The 13680-nt window shown below is 52.3% G+C and overlaps 4 protein-coding genes across 4 annotated transcripts; 1 reads left to right on the top strand and 3 right to left on the bottom strand.

The window, feature by feature from the left end:
• Positions 1-729: 729 nt before the first annotated feature.
• On the top strand, positions 730-2319 carry A1O3_04394 (uncharacterized protein; the record flags this gene model as incomplete). The annotated part of the gene is made up of 2 exons (XM_007734523.1): positions 730-1477; positions 1652-2319. 2 exons carry the CDS (start codon positions 730-732, stop codon positions 2317-2319), a joined length of 1416 nt encoding a protein of 471 aa, XP_007732713.1.
• A 536-nt stretch (positions 2320-2855) lies between these two features.
• A1O3_04395 (uncharacterized protein) lies at positions 2856-3506 on the bottom strand (the record flags this gene model as incomplete). The annotated part of the gene is made up of 1 exon (XM_007734524.1): positions 2856-3506. One exon carries the CDS (start codon positions 3504-3506, stop codon positions 2856-2858), a length of 651 nt encoding a protein of 216 aa, XP_007732714.1.
• Positions 3507-8242: 4736 nt separating this feature from the next.
• A1O3_04396 (uncharacterized protein) lies at positions 8243-10285 on the bottom strand (the record flags this gene model as incomplete). The annotated part of the gene is made up of 2 exons (XM_007734525.1): positions 8243-10027; positions 10196-10285. 2 exons carry the CDS (start codon positions 10283-10285, stop codon positions 8243-8245), a joined length of 1875 nt encoding a protein of 624 aa, XP_007732715.1.
• A 1135-nt stretch (positions 10286-11420) lies between these two features.
• Positions 11421-13094, bottom strand: A1O3_04397 (uncharacterized protein; the record flags this gene model as incomplete). The annotated part of the gene is made up of 5 exons (XM_007734526.1): positions 11421-11563; positions 11618-11738; positions 11790-12445; positions 12504-12886; positions 12952-13094. The coding sequence occupies 5 exons, from the start codon at positions 13092-13094 to the stop codon at positions 11421-11423; spliced, it is 1446 nt and encodes a 481-aa protein (XP_007732716.1).
• Between the last annotated feature and the right edge of the window lie 586 nt (positions 13095-13680).

Here is a 13680-nt window from a genome sequence, read left to right on the forward strand (position 1 = left end):
CACTTTCACCTGCTAGAGGCTGGCGGCCAAAGTCATATCTAGTCCTTGCTACGAGTAGGGGGGCATGGTATCCCGAGTTGCCACGAATTTGGCTCCGTTGATCTGACTTGGTTCTGCCAGTATGACCTCGTCAGGGTCTAAGCTGTGCTTGGGGAGGAGCATCGGATGTTAAGTTGATGCATCGGAGCAGTGGTCCTTTTCGCACCGAGTCGAGTTACTCTAATGCTCGGCATGGAGGAGGGAGGAGGATGCCCGGTTCCAGCTGGGCGGGTCTTGACAGTATTCTCTACTATGTTAAATCATCAGACCTGGGCTATACCGCCATTTCCGACCATTCAGTTGCCTTTTTCCGTAGATCTAATGGGATGAGAGCAATTCAATGTATCGATATCTCATGGGAAATGGCTATCACGTGCCTTGTATAAGCTATCTCCCTCTTGGATTTGCTGTTGCTGCTCTAGCAAGGTATGCTAACTAGATTAGGTCACATCCTTTGGTGGCTCGGGCAGAGGGCCGGCCGGATTTCTCACAAGTTCATCGCCGCTTTTCCGCCTGTGATTGGACGTCATGGAATGAAAGACCTGAAGCAACAACAGCGACAGAGGCAAAATTCTTGTTCTCTTTTGCTATTCTCCAGGTGCAACATGTTGTTTTGGTAGGCTCGTGAGATTGCGCCTCCGGTAACATCTTCAACTACACCCGCGACAGCCTCGGTGCTGTGCCGCCAGCATGACCGACACCAACACCGACGAAGACGACCTCGAAATGGAGCGCCTGGCGTCCAACAACCCAGCCATGACGGTCCCGGCGAGCCAGATCATCTCTCGATCCGGAGTCGAACGCATGCGGTCGCACGGCAGCAACACATTCACCTCATCTGACCCGGCAGGCGACAATGAGACGGTTATCAAAAGAACGTCGTCCCAGTCTCCACCCGTGGCATCACCACATGGAGGCCATGGGCAGCCCTCGAAATACGAAGTAGGCTGGCGCCGAGTGGTGCGCAATTTCTCACCATCGTGGTTCTCGGTGACGATGGGCACGGGGGTGGTGTCACTCCTGCTAATCACGATCCCTTACAAGGCGGACTGGCTGTACTGGCTGGCGGTGGTTTTCTTCGTGCTGAACAGCGTCCTGTTCTCGCTGGCGCTGGCCACCTCCATCCTGCGGTACACCTTGTATCCGGAGATTTGGGGGGTCATGATCGCCGACTCGACCAACTCCTTGTTTCTGGGCACTATCCCCATGGGATTCGCGACGCTCCTGGAGTCCTGGATTTTTCTGTGTTGTCCGTATTGGGGCTATTGGGCCGTGACGGTCGCCTGGGTATGCTGGATGATCGATGCCGTTGTTGCCGCCGCGGTTTCGGTGTCGTTGCCGTTCCTGCTCATGTCGCAGTCCTACCAGCAATCCTTGGACAGGATCACTGCAGCGCAGCTGCTGCCTATTGCCGCAACGATCGTGGCTGCGGGAGCTGGTAAGTCAAGCATTCCCACCCGAAACACACAGCCTGAAGGCACATACATATCGTACATATCCACATCCAACCCAACACTATGCCAAACCCGTCTGGATCTTGTGCTGCTTTGCTTCTCCCAAGCTTGTTCCATCTGTCTATTCTGCTAACCATCGACTCGCTCGTTACACGTAGGCAGCGAAGTGGCCGAGATCCTCGACAACCCGAACCACGCCCTGGGCACTCTACTAGCATCCTATGTGATGTGGGGGATGGCGACCCCATTGGCATTGAGCATTCTGGTCATCTACTACCAGCGCCTGGCGCTACACAAACTGCCGCCGCGCGAAGTCGTGGTGTCTTCATTCCTCCCTCTCGGCCCGCTGGGCATGGGAGGCTATACCATCATGTACCTCGGCCGGGTGGCACGGGAGGTGTTCCCGCGCGTCGAGTTCTTTCACAACCTGTCTGTGGCGGGCGACGTCGTCTACGTCATGGGCGTCTTCGTCGCCCTCATCATGTGGGGGTTCGGCCTGTGCTGGCTCGTCTTCGCGCTTGCCACCATCTATCTGACCAACCCGTTCCCCTTCAACATGGGTTGGTGGGGGTTCACCTTCCCGCTGGGCGTGTATGCCATCAGCACCATGACCTTCGGCGTCGAGATGCCCAGCGCTTTCTTCAAGATCCTCGGCACCATCTTGGCTGTTGCCGTCATGTTGCTTTGGTGCGTCGTCGCCGCCGCCACCGCAAAGGGTGCTTGGTCCGGCAGATTGTTCTATGCGCCTTGCCTGAAGAATCTGAAGAAGGAACACAGTCAACCCGAGCCAGCTTCGCCGGATAAAGAAAAACTACCGGAGATTTAAAAGGATGTTTGGTGCGATTGGCTGTCTAGTTTTGTATATACTCTGTCTGTACATGGATGATCTAAAACTACGTGTGTATACTGTATCTAGGTAGATACAGTCAGTACGTGCAATACAGTATAAACACGATATCTAAAACTAAGCGTGAATACTGTACCTAGTTAGGTAGATACGGTCAGTATGCGATCGATACTAAGGTACATATATCCACACATGTATGACCTGTTCCGTATTATATCTATATATGTTACATATACATGTCCAGCTACATATGTGAAGACCATGCATGGCACGGTGTGCTTTGGTCCGGTTTGCCATGGTTTGCTTTGGTTCAGTTTGCTACAGTTTGCTGTGGTTTGCTATGGTACGCTATGGTATGATATGCTATAGTTTGGTATGCCTTGGTTCAGTTTACCATGGGTTGCTGTGGTTTGCTATAGTCCGCTATGATATGATATCCCATGGTTTGGTATGCCATGGTTTGGTATGCCATGGTTTGCTATGAAGTTGGTATCTGGATCAAATCACAATCACAATCACACTCCTCCCGTTGGATGCGTCGGATCGATCCATTTAACACCAACGGGATCTTCCACCGGCACCACGTCCGGCAAGTTGACGGCAATGGCCTCGCCATCGCTGCGCATCAGCACGCATTCCAGCTCCTCGTCCTCCTTGGCGTTGATTTCCTGATGCGGTACGTAGGGAGGCACGAAGATGAAGTCGCCGGGCCCGGCCTCGGCGGTGAACTGGAGCTTCTCGCCCCAGCGCATGCGCGCCCTGCCCTTGACCACGTAGATGACGCTCTCCAGATGGCCGTGGTGGTGGGCGCCCGTCTTCGCATTCGGGTGGATCGTCACCGTGCCTGCCCACAGCTTCTGCGCGCCCACCCGCGCCGTCGTGATCGCCGCCGCCCGGCTCATGCCGGGAGTCTGCGACGTGTTGGTGTCGAGCTTGTCTCCGGGGATCACGCGCACCCCGCTCTCGCGCCATGCGTCCGGGGGTTGCTCGTCGGAAGACGTCGCTTGGAATAGATGAACGGGCGTCCCGTCATGTGCATGTGAGTGCGAGTGCGAGTGTGAGGAGTCGTGGTCATGAGTGTGAGTGTGAGTGTGGTCGTGGTCGTGGTCGTGGTCGTGGTCGTGGTCGTGGTCGTGGTCGTGGTCGTGAGAATGAGAGTCAGACATCGTGTTGGACTGGATTCGTGATACCGACGTTGGCCTCGACTTTGAAGACGTCCAGGACTAAGCTTGACTCTCGACAAGAACTTCTGGTAAAGGCGGTTAGTTGACTGGTGATAGTGAGGGGGCTTAAAAGGTGATGAAAGCAGCTGTCTTCGGAGAAGAGGCCGAGCATGGAGTAAGCAATGGAATCTTTTTGATTGGGGAAACCGTAATCACCTCATCCCAACCTCTCCGCTTTTTATGCAACATTCTGATTCCTAGAGAGTCTCACGCCCTTCCAACACTTCAATCTCGTTCTCAGTTATGTACATATTCCAGCATGTACTTGAAAGCATGTTCATGCCCGTTTTCACTATGCGAAATGAATGAAGAAGCTCGGCTGCCTGTGCCCCCATTCACTGATGCTGCTTTCAGAAGCTCACCAGTGGCCATAGCTCCGAACCAGTTGAGTGACGGCCGTTCTGCTCGAATAGCAAGGGAAATCATTCTGTCGAGATCTCGTGGAACGTCGTATCTCCAAATGTTTGGTCTGGCCCTCCATGCGCTGACAGCTTTAGCCCAGGAGACTTCATCATCGGCCTGCACAAATTCATTTTTGTCAGTCTCTGCCCCAGACATATATGGGTTTCAACTTCCTGCAAAAGCCACTGCAAATATATACTTCCCAAGTAAGTCCGACGAGTCTTCGGCCACAGCAAGCGAGTCTTCGAATTGATTTGCTGTGCCTCTGCTTTATCCACGGGCAATTGACACCCTCACAACATGCACCAAACATCTATGCTCAATGTTCACAATATTGGCCACGTTTAGGTGATTGTTCTCTCTATTTTGACTCATTGGCAATGCCAGGCCACTGTAGCAGCCCAATAAACGGCTCAGCAGTCTCCAGGTAGGTATCGGGTCATTGCGGGAAACTGGTGTTAGTTATCGACGCTCTTGTCATCTGGCAGATTGTGCAAGAAAACAGTGGATGCAGGGACAGGTAAGAGGGCTGCTCGAGGAAATATGCTTTTGGTGTCGAGTCTGGTAAGTCAAAGGATGTGGTCCCTGTTGAGATGGAGGAGAATGGTTTCTTTGTCTTGGATCAACTGCCACGTTCCATTGACGAGGTAGCTTGATTGATTCAGATTGTCTACATCTTCCCCCCGTTTGTGGTCTCTCCGATCTCTTTGTCTCCTGGCCAGAATCACTTTGATGCTGTAATTGTGTATTCCCTCATAGTCTCTTGTTTCTGGCACCTGGAGCGTATAGTGGAGGGTTGAACTTGTATCCAGCTTCTTTTGTCACTTGTTTCCCGCCCTTGCCACTGTTCACAGAAGAAGCAAGTCTTTGAGGGGAGCGGCTGCGGCTGAGGTGGGGAGGATGAGCGAGTTCGGGGAATTTAAAAGGCATCGTGAGCACTGCGAATGAGAGAGTCCGACTGCTAGGGGAGCAGCACAGTTTGCTATCTGCTTGCGATGCTGCAGAAACCGGAAGGAGTGAGCTTCATTGACAGGTGGTATTGACCTAGCTTTTCCGGTCAGCAAGATCGAGAGAGCATTGTGATTGAGGACTAAGACGCGGAAGTGTCCGCTTTTCAAGATTGCACGGTTTGACGTTATTATCCTTTCGTTTGAAAACAGTCTCGGGGTCTCGCTGACGGAAAGAGTAATGTCGTGCCATGTCTACATGGCACTCAACACTGAAAATGAGCACAGTGCAGTGCAGCGCAGCGCAGCCCAACCGAGAACGGCAACAATCTCGGAGGAAACAAGCTCGATAACCACACAGGCTACATCTCAACAACTCTCTTACAGTGAGGCTGACTACGCTCTACCAGGACATGCTCTTCTCCAGGTCCAAGCATGAAGCTTGAAGATGATGAAAAGATTGAAGCAGTCTGTACACAGTTAGCCATAGACTGAGAAACACGACGAAGAAGACAATGGATATTCTGAGGTCCCGGCCGCGTGCGGCACTCCAACCAGCCCGCCTTCATCAGTCCGCCAGCAGCCAGCAACTGCCAGAGCCAACCAACAATGGAGATTAGTAGCAGATGCTGGTCTGCTCTCCTGATGAAGGCGCCTCAGTTTGTGTACTTACTTTGGCGGTAGGGGGGGGAGGGGGAGGGGGGCGAGTCGAGGTGGGGAGAGTGTAAAGAAGAAAGATGAGGAGGAGGAGGAGGGAGAGGTAGATGTCAAAGAAGGTGAAGAAGGTAAGAGTTCAAAGAAGGTTGTTGAAGAAGAGAGGAGGAGGGAGAGGTAGATGTCAAAGAAGGTGAAGAAGGTAAGAGTTCAAAGAAGGTTGTTGAAGAAGAGAGGAGGAGGGAGAGGTAGATGTCAAAGAAGGTGAAGAAGGTAAGAGTTCAAAGAAGGTTGATGAAGAAGAGAGGAGGAGGGGGAGGTAGGTGTCAATGAAGATGAAGAAGGTAAGAGTTCAAAGAAGGTTGAGGAGGAGGAGGGAGAGGTAGGTGTCAATGAAGATGAAGAAGCTACAGAGTGTGTAAAGAAGAAGATGAAGGAGGAGGAGGTCAATAAAGATGAAGAAGAAGAAGGAGGAGGAGGAGATCAATAAAGGTGAAGGTAAGTGTTCAATGAAGATGAAGATGAAGAAGAAGAAGATGGAGGAGGAGGAGGAGGGAGGGAGGGAGATGATGATGAAGGATGATGATGAAGGATGATGATGAAGGATGATGATGAAGGATGATGATGAAGGATGATGAGGTAGGATGTTGATGAGGTAGGATGTTGATGAGGTAGGATGTTGATGAGGTAGGATGTTGATGAGGTAGGATGTTGATGAAGGAGGATGATGACGAGGTGTCAATGAAGGAGGAGGATGATGAGGTAGGATGATGATGATGATAAGGAAGGATGATGATGAGGAGGGATGATGATGAGGAGGGATGATGAGGAAGGATGATGATGAGGTGTCAATGAAGATGATAAGGTAGGATGATGATGAGGTGTCAATGAAGGAGGAGGAGGAGGAGGAGGAGGAGGAGGAGGAGATGTCAAAGATGATTGAAGAAGGTGAAGAGTGTACAAAGATGAAGAAGCTACAGAGTGTGTAAAGAAGAAGAAGAAGAGAGGATATGGGGGAGGAAGGAAGATGTATTGAAGAGAAGTTCTGAGGACCCGGCCGCTCTTCAAAGATGAGCGACACTCCAACCACCCGCCTTCAGCAGTTCGCCAGCAGCCAGCAAGATCTGCCAGAGCCAACTAAAATGGAGATTAGTAGCAGACTGCTGGAACTGCTCTCCTGCTGAAGGCGCCTCAGTTTTGGACTTACCAGGACGAGTGATGGAAAGAAAGGAAAGAAGAAGGAAGAGAAAGGTCGGAGAGGAGGAGATACTTATACCCTTCAGATTCAACCTGAGGACGCCAAGTCCAGAGAACAGGTGCGGCAGTAACAAGGTGCGGCAGAAAAGAGTGCGGCAGAAAAGACGATGGCAGTGAATCACAGTGGGCAAGTGTTGGGATTCAGCGCGTGGTGCAGTGAAGACCCAAAGTGAAGTGGACGAACTTGGAGGCAGTGTGGCTACGAAGTACAACTGCGGTCTGGGTCGGCCAATGGACTCGTGCTGCCACGGGCGACGAAAGACGTGTTGGCTGGGACGCAAGGCTGCGGTATGGGGAAGAGACACGGTCAGCATCAGGCGAACAGGGTCTGAGCTCCATTCAACTACGCGGTTCGACAAGGCTGTGGCTGCAAATCCTGGTCTGTACCATGGAACCAACCCACTGCGCCACCGCGTGCCCACTCCGACTGTCTCCCCTCCGCTTTGACATGATATATCGACGCGGCTGAAACTCAATCACCAGGCTGAAACGCGGACGCCATGAGCCAATTATGATCCCTCACCCTCCGACCCCTGCAGCCACCAGATCCGTACAGTGGCATCCTCCATCCGCCATCCTCCCTAGACTGGCCAATGCCCAATGCCACCCCCCATGCCTCTCTGCAATTAATCGCTCAAAACCACCTCAATATTGGAGTCGATGCTCCGGTCCAAACAAAACTCAAGGAATCGCGCGCACCCAGGTTGAGGGGCTTCCGTTGTGGACACTCGAGAAGGCGATTCGTCTGCGGAGAAACTCGAAGGTTTACATGGAATATTCAATGGAACAGAATCGTGGGCAGAAGGGGCTGTATGGGCAGATCTGCATTTCTTTCGCGTTGAGAGGAGACCGTGGACTGTGGAGCAGTGTGACGCCTCCGGCTGCCTCGCTCGCTGAACATGATCATGGTCGGCGAGTGCCATCTCAGCGTGGTAGCTTTGGACAATTCAACCTCGTGGCCCTGTCAAGCTCTGATCAATGAACAGAAATCAGAACCTGACTTGAAGTCAGCGAACGCGTTGATTGCCCGTCTCTCAATCATTCTACAGGCTGTACAGAATCGTTGGTGATTCGTGGCGACTTTGGAAAGCCTGCAGTATGACATTCCTCGCCCCAGTCCCTGACATGACTCCGCCCTCGCGAGATCAATGGAGCATCCGCCTGAGTTTGAAGAAATGCCCAAGTGCCGTGTATCGCCACGTAATGGTCTGACCAGAGCCAACCCTGATCCATCACGTCCAATTCAAAGCATCCGCCCACATAGAGACCTACACAAGGACCGAAGCAGCGAAACAGTGTGGCGAGATAACAACATGTACAATTTGTAATCACTACAGTAATGCCTTTGAGGAGAGAACTTTCTGTTCTGTTCTGGTTTTCTCTCCGCCTCCCTGACATAATGATCCCACTCAGCCCGGATCAGACCCAAATACTATCACCACACCTGGTAACATTGAATTCCGCGCCCAAACCGGCCTCCTCATCCAAAGCACGTAGCTGGCCTACAATGACGTCGCCCGGATCAGGCCCGTCCATCAACGTATCTTTCACGTGGATGATGTGGACGGTGAGACCTTTCAGAGGTTGCGCGAGCTTCTCACGTGTCTGCAGCTGAGCTTGAGGATTCGGAGTTGAATAGGGATATCCTGACATCGCTGCACCAGAAGGGACTGGTCCCCCACTCGCAAGCAGAGGGCTAGAGGCAGAATCTGATTGAAACTGCACAGAACGGGTGCGAGCCCGGGTAGGTGGGTGCGCAATAGAGGACCCCTGGTGAGATTCTCCACGCTCGTGAGACCGCTTCCGACGTGACGCGGAGCTTGCCCTATTGCCCACGTAGCCACTACTCAAGGCCTGGGGGGATGTCACGCTGTCGAAGTGGGTGGGCGCCAGCTCCGGCGTCACCGTCAGCTCGCCGTTGAGTCCTCGTTTGCGTTTGCGTCTCAGCTCGGATGGCGTCGGTGGCTGTTTCATGCGCATGTTGCTGCCTGTCATCGGCGGAGACCCCAGCTCTCTCTCGACATCTTGACTGTCGACTGCTTGGTCGGCTGTCGCTTGACCCGATTCGGAACCCGATTGTCTGCGTTTGCTGATGACGCAGTTGGCAAGGAACCTCAGTTCGGCGATCAAATGCCTCGGGCACAGGTGCCCGAAAAGGTCTTCGTTGCGGACGCTGTCGTCGTAGGAGCACTCAATGAAGATGGCTTGAAGGGTCCCGTTCGCGATCTTGCCCGCCGCGTCTTCCCAGATGATGTAGTTCCGCGGGGCCATACTCACCGAGTCAGGCTCAACATCGCCGAAAATGAGAAGTTCGTGACCCGTGGCATCATTGCGAATGAAGAAGGCAGAGCTCGAGACCGGCTCAAACCTATAAGTTCCCTCCATGTAGCCTGGGGCTGCTGGGCCGCCGCCAGGAGTCATGGGAGCCGCCGCCGCCAGTGGTGCCGACCCAGCTGGATATGCGCCCCCGCCTTGGGATTGTTGTTGAGCGACGGCTGCAAAATACCCGTGATCATCAGATATTCGAGATAGTCTCCGGGACTGATAGTTGTAGTCGGGTTGGGCCCATTGTAGAGAATCGCCATGTTGATGGGATATGCTGTGACTTCTTCGCTGGCATCTCCCATGACTCAAGCTCCAACATTTCGTAGCCAGACCATCGCAAACATTGACGTAGCCTCGAGACTCGCCCAACCCTAGTCGGAGGTTGCCTCCCTCGATCAGCCGGCGATACGTGACGAATCCCACGCCATTAGCTTCGTCCGATAGATTGGGCCAAAGCCAGTCATTGAATATATGGTTCTTGATAGCTTCAATTGTGGATGGTAGAGCCACAATCGCCTTTGCCTCCCTGCCAAACTCAAGCGCTGGGGTGTTTATCGCTAGCGATGATAGATGGTCAAGGTGCGGGTGTGTGATGAGAAAGGCGTGTAGGATTTCACGGAAGAGATAAAGAGCATTCGCTTTGGCAGAGATGTTGGGAAACTTTACGCCTGCGAATGGGCCTGTCTCTAGTATTCTGGCGTAGTCTTTCGGCGGTATAGTCTCAGACGAGGAAGGCATCTCTCGTTGCAGGATGCGGATAATGCTGGCTAGATGCGCTCCAGCATCGACCGCTATCATAGAACTCTTACTCCATTCAGTCTGAGGAGCGCGCACAAGCATGCCTGTGACATTGTCCTCGCGTGGGCCGCCTGAGGATCCCTGTTGATGTGATCAGCCTTTCAACCTCGAAGGGGCCATGGTGGAGAGGAAATATCCCCAATGTACTGATGAGGTCTAGATGGGAACGAAATGCAGGATGATTGACCATCATAACAACGGCCATGCAATGTGTCTACTACCGGACCCCGGTTCTTATGGGGCACTTACCAGCACTATAACCTGGAAAGAGGCGCCCTCCTTTTTGCCATGCACGCGAAGCTCTGGCAGAGCATCGCGTAGAGCATCTTGCTCTCGCATGAGTGTATGTGCTGCGTCGGGCGGAACACTGCGCTATATTCTTTGTCCTGCTCCTTTGTTCTACCGGGCCGTCGCACAATTGCTTTGTTTTCAGTCGGCCACCTACTCAAGTTGGTCTGGTTTTGAATGTTTTAAACGACTCGAAGGGCGGGGTCGGATCGGGTAGGTGCTTCAAGGGTGAAGCTGAGACTGAGAACCGCAAGGAGTCTAAGACCAAACGAAATAGGAACGAGAGAGTGTCGCGTAGGTTCGTCGAGAATTGATACTCAATTCACTCAAGCAGAGCAGCTGGGCGGAAGAGCTTCAAGCATTGGAATGTGAACCGGCGACCCCGAGTAGACATGATCAGTCTGGTTGATGGACTCGGCAGACGCAGCGTGAGTACTCAGGACAATGGGAGGAGGCCGCGTCTCGGTATAGCATTGATTGCGGACTGGAGATAGACTGTGCCTAAGATGATCGAAGATCTGTGGCTTTTTGAGCCTGGAACCGAGCAATAACAAATATCTCGCTGGCATCCGTCATTGCTCTCCGCCCTCAGCAGATAAGGTGAGTTGTGGTAAATACCTATAGTGTCCTTCGCAGGTGCACATCGCCGACGGGCTCCTAGTGTTGGGCCACCCTGCACAATGCACATTAGGCCTAAGGCCTAGAAGCTCTAGGGCTAAGGAGGCCGGGGTCAGGGGCCAGGGGGTAGGGGCTAAGGACTAAGGAGGCCTAAGTTGGGGAATCCCCCTAAGCCACCTTTGTTGGTAGGGCGACGAGCAATGCGGTTAGTCACTGCGCCATTGGACATATATGATCGCACCTAGTAGTACGGAGTAGTATATGCACTGTAAGTGTAATATAATATCCGTTTACTAGATCAACTGTTACTAGGTAAAGGTCATCGATGATGCTCTTCTAAAAGTCTACATATATGTGCAAGAAATATCCAACAGAACTTTCCATGTCAATTAGTGATGGAAATCCACCGTGTAGGCAAATCAAAGAACAGAGACATCGACTCTGTACGCCAATTCTGATAAATCAGCGAGCTCCGTTTGCCATGTCTGCAGATTAGCAATCTGCTCAGGTGAGTGCGCTCAGGACAAAAACACCACCCCTACACCGCCACATCCTCAATCTTGTGAATTCACCCCTCGGATGTAATGGCACGGCCACTGATCCTGCGAATGGTAGGACCCCATCTGTAAAGAATCCATGGGATGGGAAGCATCAGGGCTGAACAGCCGCCGAGAATACTGGTTGCATTTGCTGGTTCCAGTGCCTCGTACACTGCGTTCACCTGTATCAGCCTCACTGCTTTTCTGGAAGAAGCTATTCACTCACTCTGAACCGTGAAAAGAGGAGTAGCTGCGGCAAATCCATACCGAGCAAATGAGTTTGCAGCCAGTGCTGAGGCACCATAAAATGGCCCATAGCTGTTGATGAGATAGCTCACTGCAGAAGACTGTGCATTGAGTTTAGCCTTGGACCGATGGAACGAAACCGGACACCTTACAAAGATACACAGATTCCCCCATGCAAAGACAACCAGAGCGCAAACGGGACTAGCCCAATGGATATCTTGTCGCACTGTCCAGCCAAACCAGAACAATCCAGTGGGAAGACCAAGACTTCCTAGTATGGCTGGGAATAGGATGGTCTCGGGTCTACGAGAGGGAGGAATCTGGTGTGTCTGTTGATTGTGTAGCAACCACAAGTCTATGCCGACGGCGGTGATGGTGGCCAACAAACATCCGACCGCAATGGCAACAAACGCCAGCCCAGACCGTCCATCATCAAACCCATATGCTTTGGCCAAACACAAGGGGACAGCGGCAAAGAAACTGTATAGAATGCCGAAACTCAGAGCGACGTAAAGACTGAAAAAGAGGACAATCGGTTCTGTTAGCAGCATGACCAGCGGTCTTCCTAGAGTGGTTGAAAGCCACTCTTTGATGATACCCAACAAATGCAGAGTCTGACCAGAAGACCCCTTTGGTGTATTGGAACCGTCGTTTTCCTCATTCTTCTTTATCTTTCTCAGAATGGTCTTTTGATATGTCTCCTCCATCCCGAGGGCCCAGACATACGTTACTGCGGCGAGCAGAGCGCCTACCCACTCAAGCCACCTCCAGCCTTTATTTTCCGCAACAAAGCCTCCCAGCACGGGTCCTGCGCAAATCTTTTTATCAGGAGTGTTCTTTCCACAGGATCGGTGACTTTGCCCTACCGAGGCTTGGTCCAAGGTTAGGTGCCAGGACGAACATGGAGGTAGCACGAATCCTGGCAATCGGTGGCCATATATCCGCAATCGTGCCTCCACCGATACTCAGAGCCGGGCTTCCGAAAAGCCCGGCAAAGAACCGACATACCAGGAGAGCCGCAAGACTGTTGGATAGAGCTGCTCCTACAATGAAGATCCCAGCAACAAGCAAACTAATCCGGTAGATGACAAGTCTGCCTAAGGTTTCGCTCAAAGGCGCGGCGATAATTGGCCCAAATGCTAGTCCGAGACAGAACAATGACACCCCGAGGAGGGAGAGCGTGGAGGAGACGTGGAACTGTTGCATAACCTCTTTATAGCCGGAAGCGTAGACCGATGACATGAAGGTGCTATGAGCCTGTCAGCCAAAGTACTACTCTCATTAACCAACCGGGACATGGGAGGTTTATATTACATGGTAAAGGCGTAAGAGGCACAAATGCTTGTGTGGTAGAGCTTCTTGCCGAGGGGCCAATTGTGTGGATTTGCTGGACTTTCCTGCCATCGTGCCGCCTGTGAGTCCTGGTTGTTGTACAGTGAGATGGTATTCGAAGCCATGCTGAGAAATCGGTCACTTTCAGAAACAGCTACCCAAGGTAGTTCCGTGTAGGAATGTTTTTGGCTTCCAGCTGATAGTTCTGGACCCCGGTATACTTGGGGAGCTGGTGCCCTCATGTGCCGCCCAAGTCATGTATCAGGAGAAGGGCCACGGCGGACTGAACCTGCTGATAAATCATACTTCCTTGATCCGAAACCACTGCCGTGAACTAAAGTTAGCCCTCCCTCCTGGTATTGGCTCTGGATTCCGATTGAGGAGGCCATGTGGATGACCAATCTTCAAATTTCCAAGGTCACAAGAAAGGTTGATTGGCTACTTAGTTTGTCTGGCACTGATTAGTAAACGTAACAAGATAGCACCAGATAAGACCATGTTGCTTTATCAGCACATCGCCCATACCTTAGGTGGCTTTGAGGGTCCTGTGCACCAGCATCGTCGATTGATGGATACTATGGCTATAACACGGATCCGAACCGTGATGGTGGCTCGGCGTAAGTCATTTCCTGAGAGACTATCGGCCCTTTTAAGGGCTGGTGATAGGGTTGGTACATGATATGGAGGCCGACGCTGCATGCTAACCACGTG

This window comes from Capronia epimyces (genome assembly GCF_000585565.1).
Source record: "Capronia epimyces CBS 606.96 chromosome Unknown aczIQ-supercont1.3, whole genome shotgun sequence".
Lineage (NCBI taxonomy): Eukaryota > Fungi > Ascomycota > Eurotiomycetes > Chaetothyriales > Herpotrichiellaceae > Capronia > Capronia epimyces.